Genomic DNA, 25,980 nt, shown 5'->3' with positions numbered 1-25,980 from the left:
ATATCGTATACAATGTACAACATTTTGATTGTAATGCTGGTAAAAAAAAATATATATGACAATGCAATGGCTCGCAGTAAAACTATCTAAAAGCTAAGGCACTCATTCGTAGGCTACGTGGCCCTGTCCATGGTCCTGAATGACCAGTATGGCCGATCACACGCATGCGGTTCTCATCGTTGCCCAACAATGAAGTAGTTCACCCCATATTATCCTTCTTATCCCCCCCATTTACCTGTGGCGAGAGGAGAGGGATGTTAAATTCATCACACTGGCCCGGTTGCGGATTGCGCGTGGAGGAGGGGCGTGAGGGAATCCCATGCACGGAAGGGTTACAGATATCGCGCTATTGTCGTCCGTTATCAAAGGAAGTGAAGGTGGAATAATGAATGGACCGCGATATGCAGCCAGGGAGAAGAACATTCTCTCGAATTTTTAAAGGTTGAGCGGAAAGACGATGTGTTTTGTTATGTCATGGACTGTTATTGCCTTGGGAGTCCAAAGAAGTGGATGGATTCCTGGGCGAATCAGCGGCAATGTCAACGGGACTAACTGAGCTCGAGGAAGCATCTTTGCACGTCTCGCACCGTTGTTCAAGCAGCATCAACCGCGAAATGAACATTCTGGTATATTGTGATCATTTAATGCTGTAGGTGTAACTTATTTTAGACACCGCCAAAGAACTGGTGCATTAGACTATATTGCAAGTGAAGTTTCTAAAGAAATGTTGGTGGTGCACAAAGATGTTCTAAAAACAACCGGAAGAAGTGAAGGTGACAGTCGACTATCAACATGGCGATTTATGAGTCATTGACTTAATCATTTAATTAATCTATAGGCTACAACGGAATAACTTTATTTTAGAGACGTAAAAGCACGAAGACCCTGCTCGTTTCAGATGCTACGGGACATCCTGGCATTTGGTGGTTTTCAAGCGGTTCCTCAACGTGACACTACACGCGCACTGTGCGCTTCGGCTCAAAGCGAGCAACGCCGCCGTCTCGGCTGTGTTGTTTGAGTGAGAACCGGACGCCAGTGGATGCCGCAGAGTTGTTTGGGTCGAAACCGAAACAAGTGAAGGGTCAGGGGGCTGTTTTGGGAATTCCCCATCCGACTGCGCCTTATTACACAATGGATGACTCGGGGATAATTCGGCGTCGGAGGCTGCAGGTGAGGTTCGGGTGTAATGTGTTTGATAGTATCTCTCATTTGACAGTTATTTCCATGTAGGCACACTCATGTCAATAGAAATCGTACAGAATGTGCCATTGAGTTGAGATTATGTTCAATACAATTTTTAGGCTAATACGTTAATAACCAACTCCCCACACACAACATCCTTTTTAGAGCATGTGTTATAACAACTGTGTTATTCATTTATGACTTCATATGCTCAGCTGCAGAAATCTTGATTTAATGTATCTCAGCAGAGGTCATATTCATAAGATACTTGGCGACTCTATGTCTATAATGCCATTCAAGGTAATATCTCCATAATGAAAATGTACCGCCATGCATATTGATATGACATGTTCATATTACTGGAGCCTACGTGTTCATCCATTATGAAGTAGCCTGGTTAAGTACGGGTCACCCCTCCCCCTTGGAGCGTGATTCAGTCAAGTGAACTGAGCTGAGCGGTCAGCCAGGCAGGCAGGCAGGCAGAGTGCCTTAGGGCCTCATTAGGGCTGGGCAGTATAGTGATGAAGAGGAGGGAGGATAGAGAGCTGGAGATGGAGAGACTGGGGTTGACCATTACTCCGTTTCTTTATTGTGCTGGGAAAATCCACCTCATGCCATTGTCAACACTCTCAATTCCATCATGTGTGGGGGGGTCTGTGTCGGTGCACATATGCTTGACTTCACAGTATTTTATTTTACCTTTATTTTACCAGGCAATTCAATTAAGAACAAATCCTTAATTACAATGATGGCCTGGCAAGAGGCAAATGGCAATGTAAGACTAAATGGACAACACAGACAGAAGACACTGGCAACAGCACAAACACAACAGCAAACAAACAGTGGATGTGTGTGTGAACTAAAACATAAGGCAAAGCAAACTAGTGACATTGCGTGACAACTATAAACATCTACATGTCTCAACAACAAGCATGAGTCATGAATGTGCATAAGGAAGATGTGTGTGTATGCCAGTGTGCTTCTCTCTGTGTGTTTATGAGGATGAATAGTGTCTGGATGACCATCCTTCAGATTCATCCAACAGCTCATCTCCCTGGAGTCCCATCATCCCAGCCACTCTCACAACCGTTAGTGTCTGTTTAAAATCCCCCTTCTGGCGCATCGCTCATCTCTCTGCGCCATATGGTGACACACCCCACTCCCACAGAGAGCAGGTCAAAGGTCAGCCCCATAATGCACTGCTTCAACATGACTAACATGAAACAAACATCTTTGTATCTGCTCCAGACACTATCCCTCCAGCCTCCACACACACACACACACACACACACACACACACACACACACACACACACACACACACACACACACACACACACACACACACACACACACACACGTATATACATGTACAGTATGTACAGTAGCATACAGGGGAAGGACCGATCTGAATAATGTGTGGGGTATTGAGGATTGTGTGCCAGCCAGTGGGGATGACATGACACTTCCATACTACAGTATGACCCTCCTCCCCAGCCCCTCTCCATCTGTCAGACATGGGACGGTAAGCCAATCACTGACACTGACTGAGGTGATGAGTAGGTCCCTGTCTAGGTTCTGATCAGCCCCCCAGACTCACTTTCTCACCATTGTCCTTCATGTGTCCACGAAATGATGGGGCCAGCGGTGGTGTAGCTGTGGGCAGGGAGTCCAGCCAGTACTGTTTCATTACAGCCGGAGCCCTTTCTCCTCCGGCTCAGACAGGAGGAGCTGAAGGGCATGACGTCAGACGACCATTTATAGTGCTGCTGTTTCTCCTATCTCATGGCAGGGTCTGGCAGCAGCATTACTCTCTGCCTGCCTCTGTCTGATCCTCATGACTGACTGGTGTCTTAGCCAGCCCATCTCATTATCAGAGAGCTTCACAGAGATTACTGCCAGGAAGTGGTCTGGGGGAAGATAATTAAAGTAGCACCATATTCAAATCAAATCAAATCAAGTTTATTTTATATAGCCCTTCGTACATCAGCTAATATCTCGAAGTGCTGTACAGAAACCCAGCCTAAAACCCCAAACAGCAAGCAATGCAGGTGTAGAAGCACGGTGGCTAGGAAAAACTCCCTAGAAAGGCCAAAACCTAGTAAGAAACCTAGAGAGGAACCAGGCTATGAGGGGTGGCCAGTCCTCTTCTGGCTGTGCCGGGTGGAGATTATAACAGAACTATGCCAAGATGTTCAAAATGTTCATAAGTGACAAGCATGGTCAAATAATAATCATGAATAATTTTCAGTTGGCTTTTCATAGCCGATCATTAAGAGTTGAAAATAGCAGGTCTGGGACAGGTGGCGGTTCCATAACCGCAGGCAGAACAGTTGAAACTGGAATAGCAGCAAGGCCAGGTGGACTGGGGACAGCAAGGAGTCATCATGCCCGGTTTGCCGTGACGTATGGTCCTAGGGCTCAGGTCCTTCGAGAGAGAGAAAGAAAGAGAGAAGGAGAGAATTAGAGAGAGCCAAGATTTTCAAAATGTTCATAAATGACAAGCATGGTCAAATAATAATCAGGAACAAATATCAGTTGGCTTTTCATAGCCGATCATTAAGAGTTGAAAACAGCAGGTCTGGGACAGGTAGGGGTTCCATAACCGCAGGCAGAACAGCTGAAACTGGAATAGCAGCAAGGCCAGGCGGACTGGGGACAGCAAGGAGTCATCATGCCCGGTTTGCCGTGACGTATGGTCCTAGGGCTCAGGTTCTCCGAGAGAGAGAAAGAAAGAGAGAACGAGAGAATTAGAGAGAGCATACTTAATTTCACACAGGACACTGGATAAGATAGGAGAAGTACTCCAGGTATAACCAACTGACCCTAGCCCCCCGACACATAAACTACTGCAGCATAAATACTGGAGGCTGAGACAGGAGGGGTCAGGAGACACTGTGGCCCCATCAGAAGAAACCCCCGGACAGGGCCAAACAGGAAGGATATAACCCCACCCACTTTGCCAAAGCACAGCCCCCACACCACTAGAGGGATATCTTCAACCACCAACTTACAATCCTGAGACAAGGCCGAGTATAGCCCACAAAGATCTCCACCACAGCACAAACCAAGGGGGGGCGCCAACCCAGACAGGAAGATCACGTCAGTAACTCAACCCACTCAAGTGACGCACCCCTCCCAGGGACGGCATGAAAGAGCACCAGTAAGCCAGTGACTCAGCCCCTGTAATAGGGTTAGAGGCAGAGAATCCCAGTGGAGAGAGGGGAACCGGCCAGGCAGAGACAGCAAGGGCGGTTCGTTGCTCCAGAGCCTTTCCGTTCACCTTCACACTCATGGGCCAGACTACACTCAATCATATGACCTACTGAAGAGATAAGTCTTCAGTAAAGACTTAAAGGTTGAGACCGAGTCTGCGTCTCTCACATGGGTAGGCAGACCGTTCCATAAAAATGGAGATCTATAGGAGAAAGCCCTGCCTCCCGCTGTTTGCTTAGAAATTCTAGGGACAATTAGGAGGCCTGCGTCTTGTGACCGTAGCGTACGTATAGGTATGTACGGCAGGACCAACTCGGAAAGATAGGTAGGAGCAAGCCCATGTAACGCTTTATAGGTTAACAGTAAAACCTTGAAATCAGCCCTTGCCTTAACAGGAAGCCAGTGTAGGGAAGCTAGCACTGGAGTAATATGATCAAATTTCTTGGTTCTAGTCAGGATTCTAGCAGCCGTATTTAGCACTAACTGAAGTTTATTTAGTGCTTTATCCGGGTAGCCGGAAAGTAGAGCATTGCAGTAGTCTAACCTAGAAGTAACAAATGCATGGATTAATTTTTCTGCATCATTTTTGGACAGAAAATGTCTGATTTTTGCAATGTTACGTAGATGGAAAAAAGCTGTCCTTGAAACAGTCTTGATATGTTCGTCAAAAGAGAGATCAGGGTCAAGAGTAACGCCGAGGTCCTTCACAGTTTTATTTGAGACGACTTTACAACCATCAAGATTAATTGTCAGATTTAACAGAAGATCTCTTTGTTTCTTTGGACCTAGAACAAGCATCTCTGTTTTGTCCGAGTTTAAAAGTAGAAAGTTTGCAGCCATCCACTTCCTTATGTCTGAAACACAGGCTTCTAGCGAGGGCCATTTTGGGGCTTCACCATGTTTCATTGAAATGTACAGCTGTGTGTCATCCGCATAGCAGTGAAAGTTAACATTATGTTTTCGAATAACATCCCCAAGAGGTGAAATATATAGTGAAAACAATAGTGGTCCTAAAACGGAACCGAAATGTACAGTTGATTTGTCAGAGGACAAACCATTCACAGAGACAAACTGATATCTTTCCGACAGGTAAGATCTAAACCAGGCCAGAACTTGTCCGTGTAGACCAATTTGGGTTTCCAGTCTCTCCAAAAGAATGTGGTGATCGATGGTGTCAAAGGCAGCACTAAGGTCTAGTAGCACGAGGACAGATGCAGAGCCTCGGTCTGACGCCATTAAAAGGTCATTTACCACCTTCACAAGTGCAGTCTCAGTGCTATGATGGGGTCTAAAACCAGACTGAAGCATTTCGTATACATTGTTTGTCTTCAGGAAGGCAGTGAGTTGCTGCGCAACAGCTTTTTCTAAAATTTTTGAGAGGAATGGAAGATTCGATATAGGCCGATAGTTTTTTATATTTTCCGGGTCAAGGTTTGGCTTTTTCAAGAGAGGCTTTATTACTGCCACTTTTAGTGAGTTTGGTACACATCCGGTGGATAGAGAGCCGTTTATTATGTTCAACATAGGAGGGCCAAGCACAGGAAGCAGCTCTTTCAGTAGTTTAGTAGGAATAGGATCCAGTATGCAGCTTGAAGGTTTAGAGGCCATGATTATTTTCATCATTGTGTCAAGAGATATAGTACTAAAACACTTAAGTGTCTTTCCCGATCCCAGGCCCTGGCAGAGCTGTGCAGATCCAGGACAGCTAAGCCCTGGAGGAATATGCAGATTTAAAGAGGAGTCCGTAATTTGCTTTCTAATGATCATGATTTTTTCCTCAAAGAAGTTCATGAATTTATTACTGCTGAAGTGAAAGCCATCCTCTCTTGGGGAATGCTGCTTTTTAGTTAGCTTTGCAACAGTATCAAAAAGAAATTTTGGATTGTTCTTATTTTCCTCAATTAAGTTGGAAAAGTAGGATGATCGAGCAGCAGTGAGGGCTCTTCGGTACTGCACGGTACTGTCTTTCCAAGCTAGTCGGAAGACTTCCAGTTTGGTGTGGCGCCATTTCCGTTCCAATTTTCTGGAAGCTTGCTTCAAAGCTCGGGTATTTTCTGTATACCAGGGAGCTAGTTTCTTATGACAAATGTTTTTCGTTTTTAGGGGTGCAACTGCATCTAGGGTATTGCGCAAGGTTAAATTGAGTTCCTCAGTTAGGTGGTTAACTGATTTTTGTCCTCTGACGTCCTTGGGTAGGCAGAAGGAGTCTGGAAGGGCATCAAGGAATTTTTGTGTTGTCTGAGAATTTATAGCACGACTTTTGATGCTCCTTGGTTGGGGTCTGAGCAGATTATTTGTTGCGATTGCAAACGTAATAAAATGGTGGTCCGACAGTCCAGGATTATGAGGAAAAACATTAAGATCTACAACATTTATTCCATGGGACAAAACTAGGTCCAGAGTATGACTGTGGCAGTGAGTAGGTCCAGAGACATGTTGGACAAAACCCACTGAGTCGATGATGGCTCCGAAAGACTTTTGGAGTGGGTCTGTGGACTTCTCCATATGAATATTAAAATCACCAAAAATTAAAATATGATCTGCTATGACTACAAGGTCTGATAGGAATTCAGGGAACTCAGAGAGGAACGCTGTATATGGCCCAGGAGGCCTATAAACAGTAGCTATAAAAAGTGATTGAGTAGGCTGCATAGATTTCATGACTAGAAGCTCAAAAGACGAAAAGTCATTTTTTTTTTGTAAATTGAAATTTGCTATTGTAAATGTTAGCAACACCTCCGCCTTTGCGGGATGCACGGGGGATATGGTCACTAGTGTAACCAGGAGGTGAGGCCTCATTTAACACAGTAAATTCATCAGGCTTAAGCCATGTTTCAGTCAGGCCAATCACATCAAGATTATGATCAGTGATTAGTTCATTGACTATAACTGCCTTTGAAGTGAGGGATCTAACATTAAGTAACCCTATTTTGAGATGTGAGGTATCACGATCTTTTTCAATAATGGCAGGAATGGAGGAGGTCTTTATCCTAGTGAGATTGCTAAGGCGAACACCGCCATGTTTAGTTTTGCCCAACCTAGGTCGAGGCACAGACACAGTCTCAATGGGGATGGCTGAGCTGACTACACTGACTGTGCTATTGGCAGACTCCACTAAGCTGGCAGGTTGGCTAACAGCCTGCTGCCTGGCCTGCACCCTATTTCATTGTGGAGCTAGAGGAGTTAGAGCCCTATCTATGTTAGTAGATAAGATGAGAGCACCCCTCCAGCTAGGATGGAGTCTGTCACTCCTCAGCAGGTCAGGCTTGGTCCTGTTTGTGGGTGAGTCCCAGAAAGAGGGCCAATTATCTACAAATTCTATCTTTTGGGAGGGGCAGAAAACAGTTTTCAACCAGCGATTGAGTTGTGAGACTCTGCTGTAGAGCTCATCACTCCCCCTAACTGGAAGGGGGCCAGAGACAATTACTCGATGCCGACACATCTTTCTAGCTGATTTACAGGCTGAAGAAGCTATGTTGTGCTTGGTGACCTCTGACTGTTTCATCCTAACATCGTTGGTGCCGACGTGGATAACAATATCTCTATACTCTCTACACTCACCAGTTTTAGCTTTAGCCAGCACCATCTTCAGATTAGCCTTAACGTCGGTAGCCCTGCCCCCTGGTAAACAGTGTATGATCGCTGGGTGATTCGTTTTAAGTCTAATACTGCGGGTAATGGAGTCGCCAATGACTAGGGTTTTCAATTTGTCAGAGCTAATGGTGGGAGCCTTCGGCGTCTCAGACCCCGTAACGGGAGGAGTAGAGACAAGAGAAGACTCGGCCTCAGACTCCGACTCGCTACTCAATGGGGAAAACCGGTTGAAAGTTTCTGTTGGCTGAATGAGCGACACCGGTTGAGCATTCCAACAGCATTTCCCTCCAGAAGCCATGAGAAAATTGTCCGGCTGCGGGGACAGTGCGGGGGGATTTATACTAACGTTACTATCTGTACTTACTGGTGGCACAGACGCTGTTTCTTCCTTTCCTACACTGAAATTACCCTTGCCTAACGATTGCGTCTGAAGCTGGGCTTGCAGCACAGCTATCCTCGCCGTAAGGCGATCATTCTCCTGTATATTATGAGTACAGCGAATGCAATTAAAAGACATCATGTTACTACTTAGCTTCGGCTGTTGAAGGTGCTGACGAACCATGTCCAGATAAAGCGTCCGGAGTGAAAAAGTTGAATGAGGGAAAAAAGTTGTGATGGAAAAACGAAAAATATAAACGGTAATTAAAAAAAAGAAAAAAAACGTAAAGTTGTCAGCTAGCAAAGCAAAGCTAGCAAAGTAAAGTTGGCAACAAAACGCACAGCAACAAAATGCACAGCAACACGTCTGCAAATTCAAAGCAAAAACAGGTTTTTAGAAATGGTTGCTAATTCATTAAAAATGAAAAACAGAAATATCATATTTACACAAGTATTCAGACCCTTTACTCAGTACTTTGTTGAATCACCTCTGGCAGCGATTACAACCTAAAGTTTTCTTGGGTATGACGCTACAATCTTGGCACACCTGTATTTGGTGTGTTCTGTCAGGTTGGATGGAGAGCGTTGCTGCACAGCTATTTTCAGGTCTCTCCAGAGATGTTAGATCGGGTTCAAGTCCAGGCTCTGGCTGGGCCACTCAAGGACATTCAGAGACTTGTTCCAAAGTTATACTTTTTTTGGCAAATGTATGTTAAAAAAAACAGAAATACCTTATTTACATAAGTATTCAGACCCTTTGCTATGAGTCTCGAAATTGAACTCAGGTGCATCCTGTTTCCATTGGTCATCCTTGAGATGTTTCTACAACTTGATTGCAGTCGAGCTGTGGTAAATTCAATTGATTGGACATGATTTGGAAAGGCACACACCTGCATATATAAGGTCCCACAGATGACAGTGAATGTCAGAGCAAAAATCAAGCCATGAGTTCGAAGGAATTGTGCGTAGAGCTCCGAGACAGGATTGTGTCGAGGCACAGATCTGGCGAAGGGTACCAAAACATTTCTGCAGCATTGTAGGTCCCCAAGAACACAGTGGCCTCCATCATTCTTAAATGGAAGAAGTTTGGAACCACCAAGACTTCCTAGAGCTTGCCACCCGGCCAAACTGAGAAATCGGGGGAGAAGGCCTTGGTCAGGGAGGTGACCAAGAACCCGATGGTCACTCTGACAGAGCTCCTGCGTTCCTCTGTGGAGATGGGAGAACCTTCCAGAAGGACAACCATCTCTGCAGTACTCCCCCAATCAGGCTTTCATGGTAGAGTGACCATACAGAAGCCACTCCTCAGTGAAAGGCATGGCAGCCCTCTTGAAGTTTGCCAAAAGGCACCTAAAGACTCTCAGACCATGAGAAACAAGATTCTCTGGTCTGATGAAACCAAGCTGGAACTCTTTGGCCTGAATGCCATGCGTCATGTCGTGCAAACCTGTCCCCATCCCTATGGTGAAGCAGGGTGGTGGCTGCATCATGCTGTGGGGAAGTTTTTCAGCGGCAGGGACTGGGAGACTAGTCAGGATCGAGGGAAAGATGAACGGAGCAAAGTACAGAGAGATCCTTGATGAAAACCTGCACCAGAGCGCTCAGGACCTCAGACTGGGGTGAAGGTTCACCTTCCAACAGGACAACGACCCTAAGCAAACAGCCAAGACAATGCAGGAGTGGCTTCGGGACAAGTCTCTGAATGTCCTTGGGTGACCCAGCCAGAGCCCGGACGTGAACCCGATCGAACATCTCTGGAGAGACCTGAAAATAGCTGTGCAGCGACGCTCCCCATCCAACCTGACAGAGCTTGAGAGGATCTGCAGAGAAGAATGGGAGAAACTCCCCAAATACAGGTGTGCCAAGCTTGTAGCGTCATAATCAAGAGGACTTGAGGCTGTAATCGGTGCCAAAGGTGCTTCAACAAAGTACTGAGTAAAGGGTCTGAATTCTTATGTAAATTAGATATTTCCGTTTTTTATGACATTTGCATACATTTCTAAAAACCTGTTTTTGCTTTGTCATAATGGGGTATTGTGTGTAGATTGATGAGGGAAAAAACAATTTAATAAATTTTAGAATAAGGCTGTAACGTAACAAAATGTGGAAAAAGCCAAGGGGTCTGAATAGTTTTCGAATGCACTGTACATCCCAATCACTTGTATTCTATTAATTTTTTAATTTCTTATTGAAAGGATAAAGCTCCTTGAGATGCACCATCCCATGTTGAAACGGTCACCAGCGCACCACGTTCTGCTCTGGGCTGAATACACAAGTATATTGTGGTGCATCCGTTGGAACAGTGACTTATAACTGAGAATTCAACCTCCCCTCTGGGCCACAGCATAGTATACTGTACTGTACACAGCATTACAATCAGGCAATATAAACATGAACCTGAACTGTATTTGTAATGCTGCCAACCACAGCAATCACAGGACAATACAGTCTATTTGAATATTCATAGACATTTGACGTATGTTTTGTCATTTTGTCACAAACATCCCAATGTGGTTGCGACTCAGAGGGACCATTTAGACTCCTCAACCCACAGTGCAGAACCTTCTGGAAGAGCAGTCATCCTCGTCACAGAGAGGGGGTAAATATAGAGCATAATTGTTTTGCTTTCAAATCTGTGATCAGTCAGTGGGAACGGTACGGTTGTGACAGAGCTCCATCTGTCGTCATTCCGCTCCAGATCCATCAGATTCAGAGCAGCCAGCCAGTCGCTGTGCTTTTAGTGTGTTTAACATTCAGAGAGCGGAAACTCAATTACAATCTCTTTCATTAGTCTCAGCTTCCTGGATTGACTAAGTCAATGACACAATGGCTGGCCATTGATAAAGTCTAGATTTCAGTGTGTCATGAGTTTCTCCCCATATGGCTTGACAAAGTGAGAGAGCATTAAAATATTGGTTCAACAATGAAAATCATGTTGTTTGTAGGGCAGCTTGAGGGGGTGACCTGCATATTTTTTTATTAGAAAACATGACATTTTAACGTACATTATCTGACATTCTGATGCAAATCTAAAGCAAATGAATAGTTAGGAGGGGAGGCACCTTTTGTCAGACCACTCTCCAGACCAGATGTTATTCCATCATATATGCGCTGATAGGATACATTGGCTCTCAAGCAGCCTCTCCTGATCTCATGTGTTTTTTTTTTAACCTAACGTAAAATACATTACAAGTTTTAAATGTCCTGCATTGCAGGAATGAATCATCACTATCACTATATCCCTCTTCCATATCACACTCCTGAGTTGGCTCTGTGGAGTGACCTCCTCCTAAGTATCCCCGGTCCATGGTCCAGTTTCTTTCCTCCAAGGTAGGGCCCTGTCCATGGTGCTGATTCCTTCCTCCAAGGTAGGGCCCTGTCCATGGTGATGATTCCTTCCTCCAAGGTAGGGCCCTGTCCATGGTGCTGATTCCTTCCTCCAGGGTAGGGCCCTGTCCATGGTGCTGATTCCTTCCTCCAAGGTAGGGCCCTGTCCATGGTGCTGATTCCTTCCTCCAAAGTAGGGCCCTGTCCATGGTGCTGATTCCTTCCTCCAAGGTAGGGCCCTGTCCATGGTGCTGATTCCTTCCTCCAAGGTAGGGCCCTGTCCATGGTGCTGATTCCTTCCTCCAAGGTAGGGCCCTGTCCATGGTGCTGATTCCTTCCTCCAAGGTAGGGCCCTGTCCATGGTGATGATTCCTTCCTCCAAGGTAGGACCCTGTCTATGGTGATGATTCATTCCTGCAATGCAGGACATTTAAAACTTGTAATGTATTTTACGTTTTAAAAGGCTTCTGAAGTTTGCAATTGTCACGCTGGTATAAAGGATTTTGGAGACAGGCGCAATAGGGGTTTTAATACACCCAAAACAAACACGTATACAAAAACACTGGGCTGTACCCAAACAAAAGAGCGATGGTAAACCTCACTGACCGACACAATACCCATAATACACAATATATATAGCACGCAGCATAACCGCTGCACCAACGCATAGGTACTCACACCACCAACGGACATGGGAACAATAACCGACCCCCCAATGGAATCCAAAGGACACATATATACAAATACTAATCAGTGGGAATAGGGGACAGGTGTGCGTGATGAAAGTTCCGGAGGGATCCGTGACAGCAATTTACATTTTGAAATTTCAGACTTGATTTTCTCTTGCTTAAAATGTATCAACCCCGACAAACATTTCCATTAATTATAATCAACATAATAATTCACATTTCCTGTTGCTGCTGGATAATTTTCCTGAAGTAAAAAACTGGCTCAAATTAAGATCCTACACCTGTAGGGCCCTGTCCATGGTTATGATTCCTTCCTCCCAGACAAATAGAAGGTTGCATTCTCTTTGATGCACCACATTGTTCTCTTTGTTGTCTAGACATGCCTCAGACACGCCGCAGCAGTAAAGGGACCGATTGAGGACATCAGACAACGAGCAGACTCATTTTGATTAAATGCTGTAGTCGGCGTAGTGCATCCTGCTTTGTTCCTTTGGTTTAATACCTCTATATTCAGAAGGTTTTCTCTTCATTCTTTCTTACTCTAACTAGTCTGCACTTGTAGCATAAAAAGATTTCCGCTCTTTGTGTGTCAAAGCGAACTAGATAATCATGTTATGAGAGGTTACATGACCTGGATGAAAAAGTATGCGCAATGGAGAGTATCTATTGAAAGTGCATTTCAGTACAGGCATAGACTCAATATGGATCTATGCCACAGCTCTTAAAGTGGCAATTATAAAGTGATTCACTGGTATGTGCAGTATGACGGGTACGAGCCAGATAGCTTTATGATGTTGTGTCTGAGATATGTTCATACACCTTCCCCATCGCTAGTCTCTCTCTGCACTGTCTTCCCTCCATCCACACTTTCAAGTAATGTACAGAGCTCTGATGGCTCAGGATCAATTAGTCTGACCAATGGAGGAGTGAGGAGGAATCAATAGGTTGAATATTCGGTCGTTCTTGTAAAGAGGAAGTTGTTTCTATTAACACGTAAACCCATGGGAGGAGCTTAATATACACCAACAACTATCGATGACCTTCGGCTTGTGCTGGGTGTAAAACTCATGTGAGAATCTGACCTTACAATGGTGAGGTTACTTCTCTTTTGATCCAAAATTATTTATTTCATATTCACTCCTCAATCAAGGTTCTACTGCCTTCTCTCCCAAGCATTCATAGCTTTTACCAGCTCTCTCTGGGGTAAGACTAAATCTGTGGAGTGTTCCATTTGACACTTCAAGGTAACTGAGTGTTGAACGTATTCTGCTATGTGGGAGGTTTGTCCCTGGGATACAAAAACATTCCACTAGACAAGCACACACTGTGGAGAGGGTTTCTCTAGTTGTTCCAGAGGGAGAACCTTATGAAGAGGATCACACACATTATTCAGTCTATTTCCTATAGGGATGGAGAAAAAATCGATACAGTTACATATCGCAAACATTATTTTTGGATGATATTAAGTATTGATTTGTAATAATAAAAAATAATACAAATAATTGTAGGTAGAGATAGTTGTCTGTACCTGTCCCAAAACTCCTGTATTTTTCATCCTATAGCCATCTTCCTTTTAAATAGTGAGCCAACATGTTTTCAGCACTTTTATTTCCCTGACAGATCAAAACTCTGTCAGATACTTGGAAATGAGCGGACCAAGGCGCAGCGTGAATTGAGTTCCACATCTTTAATTACCGAAGTGAAACTAGAAACAAAATAACAAAACTTACAAAGACCATGACGACGTAGTGCCCAAACACACTAACACAAACAATATCCCACAAAACACAGGTGGGAAAAAGGATACCTAAATATGATCCCCAATTAGAGGCAACGATTACCAGCTGCCTCTAATTGGGAACCATACAACTCACCGACATAGACATACAATGACTAGAACACCCCCCTAGTCACGCTCTGACCTAAACACCATAGAGAACCAAGGGCTCTCTGTGGTCAGGGCGTGACAAACTAATTTTATCATGCTCTCTCGTCTCTCTGCAGCAGACATATAGTGAGCAATATGTTCGGAACATCAAATCGCAATATAGAATCATGATAATCACAATACATATCGTATCAGCTCCTAAGTATTGTGATGATATCGTATTGTGAAGTCCCTGGGAATTCCCAGCCCTAATAGCTTATAGTATACATGTAAGCACACACACACACACACACGCACACACACTCAAACAAACATGTACACTTTAGCTCAAGATTAACCTAATATTGTATTGATTGTTACCGGTTGCCTGTCAGTCAATGCTAATGGCATCTTGACTGAGTCGCCCGTCATTGACAGGAGTGGATGTGGAGTGGCTAATGCATTAATTAGCGCTCTACACAACACACACCTGGGAAACGGGCTCAGTGTTAGTCACCAAAGTGATGCCTGTGAGCATTTGGACTTTCTGGATCCTCTTTTCTCTCCATTATCTCTCTGTTCACCTCTTCTTGGCCTTCTCTCTCTTGGCCCCTCTCTTCCCCGATTTATTTTGCAGTACCTCTTGGTCAATTTGCAATTTTTCTGTCTCTTTCATGTTCTACATGTATGTCTGGAGAGAGTGGGAGTATGTTGTAGTGAATGTGTGTAAGAAGTAAGCAATCAGGGACACAGACAGAGGCAGAATCAGGCTCTGGTTGAGGCTGAAGCTCTAGGCACCACAGAGCTTAAAGGGATACTTCATCCCAAATTACAAAATTACACATTGGTTTCCTTACCCTGTAAGCAGTCTATAGACAAGGTATGACAGCAATCCATGCGTTAGTTTTATTTTCCTGGTATTGTTTCCAAATGCTAATGTTTTAGCATTTTTGGCACAAATCCCATTCAAGTCATGGTACCAATATTAGCATTTTTCGCGCATCATGTCCAAATCCTCCGAAAATATCTAAAATTGACTGTGAAGCTCAACAATGTCACTTATAAATGATTTGAACATGATGCATGAAAAACGCAAATATCGGTACCATGAAGCATTTCAAAGAGCCAGGCTGGGGTAGGATTTGGCACTTCTCAGCGTTAGCTAATGTTCCAGACCAGTGTTCTGGGTCCATCTGGGACCCAGGGGAGAGATAGGGGGGTGGACCCACTGTTCTGCTCTGCTGGGGGAACAGAGAGAGAGAGAGAAAGAGAGAGAGAGAGAGAGAGAGAGAGAGAGAGAGAGAGAGAGAGAGAGAGAGAGAGTCAGAGTCACGACTTCCGCCAAAGTCGGTTCCTCTCCTTGTTCGGGCGGCGCTCGGCGGTCGGCGTCGCCGGTCTTCTAGCCATCATCGATCCACTTTTCATTTTGTTTTGTCTTGTCTTCCCACACACCTGGTCTCAATTCCCTCATTACATGTTGTATATTTAACCCTCTGTTCCCCCCATGTCTTTGTGCGGAATTGTTTATTGTAAGAGCATGTGTACGTTTTCTCTGGTGCGCGACGGGTTTTGTACCCATTTGTTTGTTGTTCTGGTTTCCGGTGGTTTAATGAATAAAACTGCTCCGTTGATTACCCAGTTTTGCTCTCCTGCGCCTGACTTCCCTGCCGCCAGTTACGCACTCCCTTACAGAGGGAGCGGTAGAGAGTGTTGGTCCACTTCAAAGCACTGGTCCACATTGCTGAAGCACACACTCACATATACAAGCACATAATGCACTTACCCATCCTCTCTGTTCTGTTGTTTCCTGGTATCTTTCCCTCAACGGAATTCACAAACAAAGACACACAGAATACCTGTCACGATTGTTAGAATGATTGGACCAAGGCGCAGCGTGCGTAGAGTTCCACATGTTTTAATCAATGAAACTCACCAAAACAAATACAGAAAACAAACGAACCGTGAAGTAATTGCAGTGTTAACAGGCACTACACAAAAACAAGATCCCACAAAGCACAAAGACAACGATAAAGAGCTGCCTCTGATTGGGAACCATACCAGGCCAACATAGCTATACTGTATAATCACCTAGATGACCCACCCTAGTCACACCCCGACCTAACCAACATAGAGAATAAAAAGCTCTCTATGGTCAGGGAGTGACAATACCATGTACTGTATATATTAATGTACTGTATATGTGAGTCTTTATAGCAGAGGCGAGGTCCAAGTGGACTAAGAGACTGAAGGGAGGTGTCAAGTCATAACATTCCATTGCTTAGCTTATGTACCAATGTGGTGAGGTGACGTACAGGGGTTTAGTTGATGTCTGTTTTTCTGCTTCTAATCACCTCGTTACCTGTGAATCCCTCTAATGTTACCAGTACCTGATCTCTGTTGTCCTCTCTTTTTCTGCCTTTCTTCCAGAAGGATCTGCCACTGCCCCGCAAGAACAGCAGGTTAGTACATCTTCCCTCCCTCCTGGCCAACTGGGCACTCCCTATGAAACACACCCCGAGCCAGGGGAAGTGTGTGTTTGGAAACAACAACTCTTTTATCAGCCGAGGGCTCTACTGTCCTGGTTGGAAGATTTCATCCCTGTTGAATCCCAGTTGAGACATGATTAGCATTTCAACACCCTATTGAGGGTTTGAGGATACTTGAGAGGTACTTAGAGGGGAATTAGAATGAATGGAGGAGGCAATCCTGCTGTCTGTCTGGGTAGACAGCGCTCTGCGTCTGATTGCTTTCCATGGTGCTGAAACACTTCCTCCTCTTTCTTTGTCTGTCTCTCGCTCTGCCTCTCTCGCTCTGTCTCTCGCTCTGTCTCTCACACCCTCCTTCTCATACCCTAGCTTGTGTGTGGCAAGGAAACAGCCCCAGTGTGTTATTGTCTGTGTCAGCAAGACAAAGATATGGCTGAAATGATTGATTGTGTTAATTAAATGTTATAATACGTTAATAATGTGGTAGATGAAGCTTTTATCATTCTATCATTGTGTGTGTGTGTGCGCACGCTTGTGTGTGTTTAAAATCACAGCATACAGAACACAGACCCAAGCAGTCTCTCTGTGTAGTCTGTCCCTACTTCCATCCAGTCCCTCTCTCTGCCTTTCTTTGTAACCCGTCTCTTCCCCCTGCCCATATCACCCACACCATACCCCTGGGAAATAAACCAGGAAATGAACCTGGGGACCGTGCTGACCTCTGACCTCAGTGACCACTGGTCATCTCCTCTATCTTTCCCTCACAGTGGTATTCAGCTTTCATTTTGTCCCCTTTTTAGTCATCAACTCTATGCTCTCCTCCAGAGATGTACCATCTGGGTTCATTCTGTTTCAGTCTGGTTCCCATTCTAGGCCTCCCTCCCCATAGACCAGTATCATCCATATCATCCATTATAGATGAGCTCACAATCATCTACTGCCTTGATCTATTCATCTGGATGGGGTGTCTCCTCTATTGTTCTCAGTAGGCTTGTATTTATCAGCACTGATGTGGTTTTACATTTGCTTGGATGAATTATGGAATGGATGTGCACATATCTAATCTTAAATATCTGTTTTTTGTTATGTACGACATGTCCACTAGTATACACACATATTGCAGATAAACACACACACCTCTACCACCTTCTAGCATCAGCTTCAATTAACAAGCTCTGGACTTCTTTGAGAGTCTTCTCCTCCTCCCTGGGATAATGAATTCATCATCCCTTCCCTTGCCATGGCCCTTACCCTTACCCTTGAGACACGACCAAAAATTCCCTGTCTGGTTTTTTGTTCCTATTTAAAATCAAAGACAGCCTCAGCCTCCCTCCCTCCCTCCACCCCCCCCCCCTCTCTCTCTCTCTCTCTCTCTCTCGCTCCCTGCCTCTCTCGCTCCCTCCCTCCCTCCCTCACTCTCCTTTACTGTCGTTTGTCTACCGCCACAGCACTCAGACACCGGTGCACATCTAAAGGTTGAGGGAGTGTTTGCGATGACATTTTCAAGGGACCCTGCTGCTTCCTGACTCTCACTTCTCAACTGCTCTCGTTGCTTAGCATTACGCTAAGCTACCCTCACTACGCAAGCAACATGTTCCGACGCACCAAAAGGTACAATATAAAACAAAGGGCACTGTTAAATAGGTCAGTGTGTCTTGAGCGGTGGGGGATTCTGTCTTTGTAATACGTGATGTTGTTCCCTGTCCTCCCTTTTGTTTTTATCCTTTTCTTATCCCTCCCGCTCTCCATCACCTCATCTATCTGGGTTTCTCTCCCTCCCTCCATCACCTCATCTATCTGGGTTTCTCTCCTTCCCTCCATCACCTCATCTATCTGGGTTTCTCTCCTTCCCTCCATCACCTCATCTATCTGGGTTTCTCTCCCTCTGTGTGTGTGTGTATCAGCTAAGTGTACATTAGGAGGTGGTTAGCATTGACAGTGCGACTGATGTGTTTGTGCTTATAAGGTCACCGTGAGTGTGTGTGTGTGCATGAGTGCGTGAGTGCGTGCGTGCGTGCGTGTGTGAGTGTCCATCTGGTTTTGTATATCTGCTCAGTTCTGCTGAGTGAGGCTGTCGAGTGACTTAGAGTAGTGTTTATGAAGATTGCTGTGTCAGTGGTTCTACAGACATCCTCTATGTACCAGCTAAGATAGGACTGTATCATTATTTCAGGCTTAATGTAGTATTTACTAATCAGTGACTCAAAAAATGAAAGGTGACTGTTTGATTATATCCATGGCTCTGTTTGAATCAGTTTGACTCAGTGATGCTGAGATAAACTCTTTGTTGAGCGATGACTGTAAGGGGATACGTACAGTTGAAGTCGGAAGTTTACACACACTTAGGTTGGAGTCATTAAAACTCGTTTTTCAACTACTCCACAATTTTCTTGTTAACAAACTATAGTTTTGGCAAGTTGGTTAGGACATCTACTTTGCGCATGACACAATACATTCTTCCAACAATTGTTTACAGACAAATGATTTCACTTATAATTCACTGTATCACAATTCCAGTGGGTCAGAAGTATACATACACTAAGTTGATTGTGCCTTTAAACAGCTTGGAAAATTCCAGAAAATTATGTCATGGATTTAGAAGCTTCTGATAGGCTTATTGACATAATTTGAGTCAATTGGAGGTGTACCTGTGGATGTATTTCAAGGCCTACCTTCAAACTCAGTGCCTCTTTGCTTGACACCATGGGAAAATCAAAAGAAATCAGCCAAGACCTCAGAAAAAAATTGTAGACCTCCACAAGTCTGGTTCATCCTTGGGAGCAATTTCCAAACACCTGAAGGTACCACGTTCATCTGTACAAACAATAGTACACAAGTATAAACACCATGGGACCACGCAGCCGTCATACCGCTCAGGAAGGAGACGCGTTCTGTCTCTTAGAGATGAATGTACTTTGGCGCGAAAAGTGCAAATCAATCCCAGAACAACAGCAAAGGACCTTGTGAAGATGCTGGAGGAAACAGGTACAAAAGTATCTATATCCACAGTAAAACGAGTCCTATATCGACATAACCTTAAAGGCCGCTCAGCAAGGAAGAAGCCACTGCTCCAAAACCGCCATAAAATAGCCACACTACGGTTTGCAACTGCACATGGGGACAAAGATCGTACTTTTTGGAGAAATGTCCTCTGGTCTGATTAAACTAAAATAGAACTGTTTGGCCATAATGACCATCGTTATGTTTGGAGAAAAAATGGGGAGCCTTGCAAGCTGAAGAACACCATCCCAACCGTGATGCATGGCAGCATCATGTTGTGGGGGTGCTTTGCTGCAGGAGGGACTGGTGCACTTCACAAAATAGATGGCATCATGAGGATGGAAAATTATGTGGATATATTGAAGCAACACCTCAAGACATCAGTCAGGAAGTTAAAGCTTGGTCGCAAATGGGTCTTCCACGTGGACAATGACCCCAAGCATACTTCCAAAGTTGTGGCAAAATGTCTTAAGGACAACAAAGTCAAGGTATTGGAGTGGCCATCACAAAGCCCTGACCTCAATTCTATAGAAAATTTGTGGGCAGAACTGAAAAAGCGTGTGCGAGCAAGGAGGCCTACAAACCTGACTCAGTTACACCAGCTCTGTCAGGAGGAATGGGCCAAATTTCACCCAACTTATTGTGGGAAGCTTGTGGAAGGCTACCGTAAACATTCGACCCAAGTTAAACAATTTATAGGCAATGCTACCAAATACTAATTGAGTGTATGTAAACTTCATACCCACTGGGAATGTGATGAAAGAAATAAAATCTGAAATAAATCATTCTCTCTGCTATTATTCTGACATTTCACATTCTTAAAATAAAGTTGTGATCCTAACTGACCTAAGACAGGGAATTTTTACTAGGATTGAATGTCAGGAATTGTGAAAAGATGAGTTTAAATCTATTTGGCTAAGGTGTATCTAAACTTCCGACTTCAACTGTAGCTCTCTGACACAGAATATTATAAAACAGTTAGTTCTAGCCATGATCAACATCATTTTGCTTTAATCTCAGAGAAGTTCTCCTACTGTGCCCCAGTCCCTCTGACTCCCAATGACTTCATTCTCTCCTGCTGATTGGCCAGGGATTAGGCTGCCTCTGGCCTGTTATTACTGCAGTTTTAACACACACACCAACACACACAAGCACCCACCAGACAGAAAATACTTGACTTAGTCAGCATGCTGATTAACAAGAAGTCTGTTGTGCTGATGGTAGTAGTTTAATATGAATTTGTGTGTTCAATCATCTCATAGTGCCCCTGTATTATTATTTTCAAACACATGTCTATATTCCCATTACACTGCAGTGTAATAGATCTATCGGTCTGTGTTACCATTTTAAGTTAGCAGTTAAGTTATCAACATCTTTCCCTATTTGTTTTGAATGGACATGCCATTATCACACTACATTATCTTCCAGTCACATCCTCAAGTCAAAGTGGCTTAGCAAGTGAGGAGAGAGAGTGAGGGAGAAAGAAAGGGGTAGAGCAAATGAGAGCGGGAGAGAGAGGGAGTGAGTAAGAGCACAGGGCCCAAGGGTAATATCTCTATCTCAGCCTCGATCAAGGACCAACACACTGGGGTTATGTGAGCAGTGAAGACATGCACAGGCCTCGCTCTCTTTCTCTCTCTCTCTCTTTCCCTCTCCTTCTTTCTTTCTGTCCGTATCCAGCTCTTTACAGATTAAACACGAAAGAGAGGATGACAGAGAGAAAGAGAGCTAGTGAGCGAGAGAACGTCCTGGGATGAGTGTCCATTCAGCTGTAGTCAGGCACATGCGTACACACGAGTCTCTCCTCTTTTTATGTGGGGGTGTGTGTGTTTCCGTGTGTGTGTGAGCTAAATACAGATGTAGTGGGTGGGTGTGTTCAGGATGGAAGGAGTGAGAGGTAAAGAAGATAAAGGGGGAAGGAGAGATAAAAGGAGAGATAATGAGTGTTGATAATCAGACAGTGTATGTCCCTCAGGTGCTGGGCTCAGGTGTACCTCATCACAAAAAGGATCAGAGTGAAAACAACACGTCTCCATCCCCAACCCCTCCCTGGAACACACACACACACACACACACACACACACACACACACACACACACACACACACACACACACACACACACACACACACACACACACACACACACACACACACACACACACACACACACACACACACACACACACACACACACACACACACCTCAATACACACACACCTACACATACCTCTCCCTCTCTAATGGCCACACCTTAACCCTTACAAACAAACAAGGCCATCAGACCACTATTACACAGTACTTAAAGGTAGACTCAGTAATATGAGGTAGATGCAGAAAGTAAAGAGCGTAGTGGGTCAATTTTCACAACAACTAAGAGCATTGAAGCACAAGGCTCAACTTCTCCACTGTTTTGGTGCCCTGGCTGCCACGTTGTTCACAGTGTGAAGCGAACCCGTGCACATATGCAGATACTGTGTGTGACTGTGAGAGTGAAGTCTTGCATCTCATTTATCTCAATATATCTCCGGTGCTGCTCGTGCCAATGTCATTTCGCTGAATCTACCTTCAACCAATACCACACATATCACACATCGAAGGAGGTAAGTGATACCTGGGCCAGAATCAAGATACCTGGGCCAGACCAAAGAATCCGTCCTTCTGAGTGGTCTCCTGTCTCTCAGGGGATGTTTGGATTCAATAGCAGTAGCTTTGGTGGAAGTGGTAGCATTACTCCTCTCTTAGAGTAAAAATCATTTCAGTGGAGTAATGGGGCTTTTATTCTCTTTGATCTTCTTTAGTCCCGTCGGAGCCTGACTTCAGTTCCAGGAAAAGTCTACCCCCTCAATACTGAATCGGAAGAATGCCACTCTTGACACTGTCCTGTTTCTCTGTCAGCCTCTATGTTTCTAGACAAAATAAGGGATCTTTGTTAATCAAAGACAATAACAAGAAGCTAATGTTTTGTCTCTGAGACTGCAACGTCAAAAGCTGTTCTAGCTTTGAAGTAAGCCCCTAGACCAGTGGTATTCAATGTTGAGGTTGTAATTACAATTAAAAAAATTAAGAGTGAAGATTATTGTATGGGACAATATACAAACGTTTTTGAGAAAGATAATTTGAAAATTGTTATTTTATTGAGTAAATGTATTTATTGGTTTCTTTTTTTATTGGAGTGCCGATGGGGTGGCCAGAAACTCTTGGCGAATTTTTTTTTGAATATCACTGCCCTAGACACTGATCTATGGTCAGTTGTGATTTCCCTTAACTGGCTATAGCCCCCACAACAGTATGGCATTGGTTGAAGCTCAATGTTAAATTCAGGTACACAACACACTCCCCGCCTCTGGTCATGAGCCATCTGGGTTGTTAGAATTAGGAAAACAATAAAATGTCTTGTCCCGACCAAGCTCAATATCTAGGAGTCGGATAAGAACAAGACTACAGAGTCCATAAAGTGACTATTAGACTTGACACCTTTTGGACTGAATTTGTTTGTAGGGGCAACAGTTTTGATTAAATGTATAATTTATCAATCTCACGTGCTCGTTTCTGTCCATTATGAACAAACGATGTGCTACTCTTTTGTTACATATCTGACAACGCTAACACCCAGCTAGCACAGTGGATCTGGGCTGTTTCCGGCTGAGAGTCGGGCACTCGGCTGAGAGGCCCGAGTCTGGGCCGCCTTTGGCAGTATTACTTATGGCTAGGTTGTCGGGCCGATTTGGGCCAAATATATTACTTGGGGCTCGGGCCGATTGTGGTTACTCTCTGGCAGATGATTACACAGGCTGCTTTATATAATTCACATTTCATTATTTATTTATTTTTCCATATTTTTCCATTGTTTCTGTGATAAAAATAAAAATAACATTTAAATAAAATTCTTTAAGTAGTATTTTAGTATTTTGATACTTTGTGCAAGACAATTGATGAGCATTAAAACCTGTGGTTGGGGCCTCCTGAGTGGTGCAACGGTCTAAGACACTGCATTGCAGTGCAAACTGCGTTGCTACAGATGCTGGTTCAATACCCATGCCGGCCGTGACCGGGCGATACACAATTGGCCTAACGTCGTCCGGGTGAGGGGAGAGTTTGGACGGCCGGGATGTCCTTGTCCCATCGCGCTGTAGCGACTACTGTGGCAGGCCAGGCGCATACACGGTCACCAGGTGTATTGTGTTTCCTCTGACACATTGGTGCGGCTAGTTTCTGGGTTAAGCGTGCATTGTGTCAAGAAGCAGCGAGACTTGGCTGGGTTGTGTTTCGGGGGATACATGGCTCTTCGCCGCTCCTGAGGCCGTATGGGAGTTGCAGCGATGAGACAAGACAATTGGATATGATGAAAAGGGGGTAATAAATAAATTCAATTATTTAAAAAAAAATGTGGATGGGTATAATTTGTATGTATAATAGTAATATTAAAAATGACTAAATCAGGTAATTTTTTATACATTTATTTAAAATTGCATCGAGCCGCTTTTGGAGGGATTCTGGTCAAATGCCGGCAAAGTCGGCTGAATTACGGTAGATGGATACATCGGGCCGATTCCGGTCAATCATTCATTTTGATTTCCGGCCGAGTCCGACACCCAATTCTGAGCTGATTCAATCAGTTATGCCCCCCCGGAAAAGGGCCGCTTCTGGGCAGATTTCTCATTGCTAGCTGGGCATCTTTTAAGCCGAATTTCAAGAGTTCTAAAACCAGACCAAAGCACTTGGATTGCGCAGCAACAGCGCTAGTAGTTAGCTTTCACCAGTCGGATGAGAGGCAAGCTACAAGCAAAGGAAGCTAGCTATATTTTGCTATGGAAGGTTTTTCACATGGCTGAAGTCATCTGTGTAAACTGTTGGCCTTGAAACTTGCATGTAATCAGAGCACAAACAAATAATCACAAATAAGATAGCGAACGTCCTTGGGTGCTATTGCCAGTTAGCTAGTCAACTAATGTTAGCCAGTCATGTTAGCTAACTAGTTAGCTATAAGCTAACAAGGCTTTAACATTAGCTGTATGGACTGATCATGAACCGGCACAACTCAATGTTGACAAAACCTCCCACATTCTTCCACAAAGCACAGCTAGCTAGCTAAGTAAAGTTCATTGTCAACACCAAACCTTGGGAAACTGCCACGCTGGAGAGACTGGAGAGACCAACTGTAAACTCTCAAGGAATACGTTGTTGCCCTCATCCATCAAATGTACTCCATCCCTACGGGACATCCTAGGGACACACTGCTTGACATCAGGGTGGCGGATTGTGTTCCCTGAAATGCATATACCAGATGATTGATAGAGTGCCGGGCCCTCTCTATGCACTTGTTTATCCTCTGGCCCCACTGGAACATCCAGCTCCTCCACTGCGCGATATCAGAGAAGACCACCGTTGTCCCGGGAAACATTCGGGTGACCACCTCTAAATCTTTGCATCTGCTGCACCAGTGCCGTCCCCTTGGTATATCCCAAGTCGTTTCCACCGAGGTGGAAGACTTAGGATGCCAGGGGGAGAAGTAGGATGTCAGGGGGAGAAGTAGGATGCCAGGGGGAGAAGTAGGATGTCAGGGGGAGCTGGCGCAGAACACAGAGCAGTTTGTGTCACTTCTTGCACTTTGTGCCTTGCTGTCCGTGCCACCTAATGTGACAGTCAAGAATGTATGTGAATAGTTTATTGGTAGGCTATATGTTGATTATTTGTATATTTTCCAGTAGCTTGCTAGATTGTCTTGTTAAATGAGATCAGGGATATTTTTCCAGTTTACTCCATATTGGCTTAAATGGGTTTCTGGTTTTTCACTTCCCTCTGGAAAATCAGCTGTTAATATTAAATAAATACTAATAACTACATTATTTCTGTTGCCATTTGTCATTACTGTGTATTTTTACTTTACTTGCTGTATTTCTGTGTTATGGTGCAAAAACTATAATGTCTACATACACTGAGTGTACAAAACATTAGGAACACCAAAGTTTAGAATGGGCTCCAGAGTGGTGCAGTGGTCTAAGGCACTGCATCTCAGGCGTCACTACAGACACCCTGGTTTGAATCCAGGCTGTATCTCAACCAGCTGTGATTTGGAGTCCCATAGGGTGGCGCACAATTGGCCCAGCGTCGTCCGGGTTTGGCTGGTATAGGCCGTCATTGTAAATAAGAATTTGGTCTTAATTGACTAGTTAAATAAAGGATAAATAAAATATATATAAACAAAAACTTCCTAATATTGAGTTACTGTGGGTGTTCG

The 25,980-nt window shown here is 44.3% G+C and overlaps 1 protein-coding gene across 2 annotated transcripts in view; it reads left to right on the top strand.

Moving 5' to 3' along the window:
- Positions 1 to 314: 314 nt before the first annotated feature.
- Positions 315 to 25,980, top strand: part of LOC139532594 (microtubule-associated serine/threonine-protein kinase 1-like) — a 64,099-nt gene continuing 38,433 nt past the window's right edge. Inside the window, exons 1-2 of one of the 2 annotated variants that reach the window (XM_071330548.1) lie at positions 315 to 1,170; positions 16,684 to 16,712. In XM_071330548.1, the coding sequence (XP_071186649.1) occupies positions 1,132 to 1,170; positions 16,684 to 16,712 (68 nt within the window). In that variant the 5' untranslated portion in view covers positions 315 to 1,131. Of the gene's footprint in view, positions 1,171 to 16,680; positions 16,713 to 25,980 lie in introns of both variants that reach the window. The other variant, XM_071330455.1, reaches the window with a different exon arrangement.

This window comes from Salvelinus alpinus, chromosome 1 (genome assembly GCF_045679555.1).
Source record: "Salvelinus alpinus chromosome 1, SLU_Salpinus.1, whole genome shotgun sequence".
In the NCBI taxonomy this organism is placed as follows: Eukaryota; Metazoa; Chordata; class Actinopteri; order Salmoniformes; family Salmonidae; genus Salvelinus; species Salvelinus alpinus.
The sequence above is the reverse complement of the archived record's forward strand: the minus strand, read 5'-3'. Positions and strand labels throughout refer to the sequence as shown.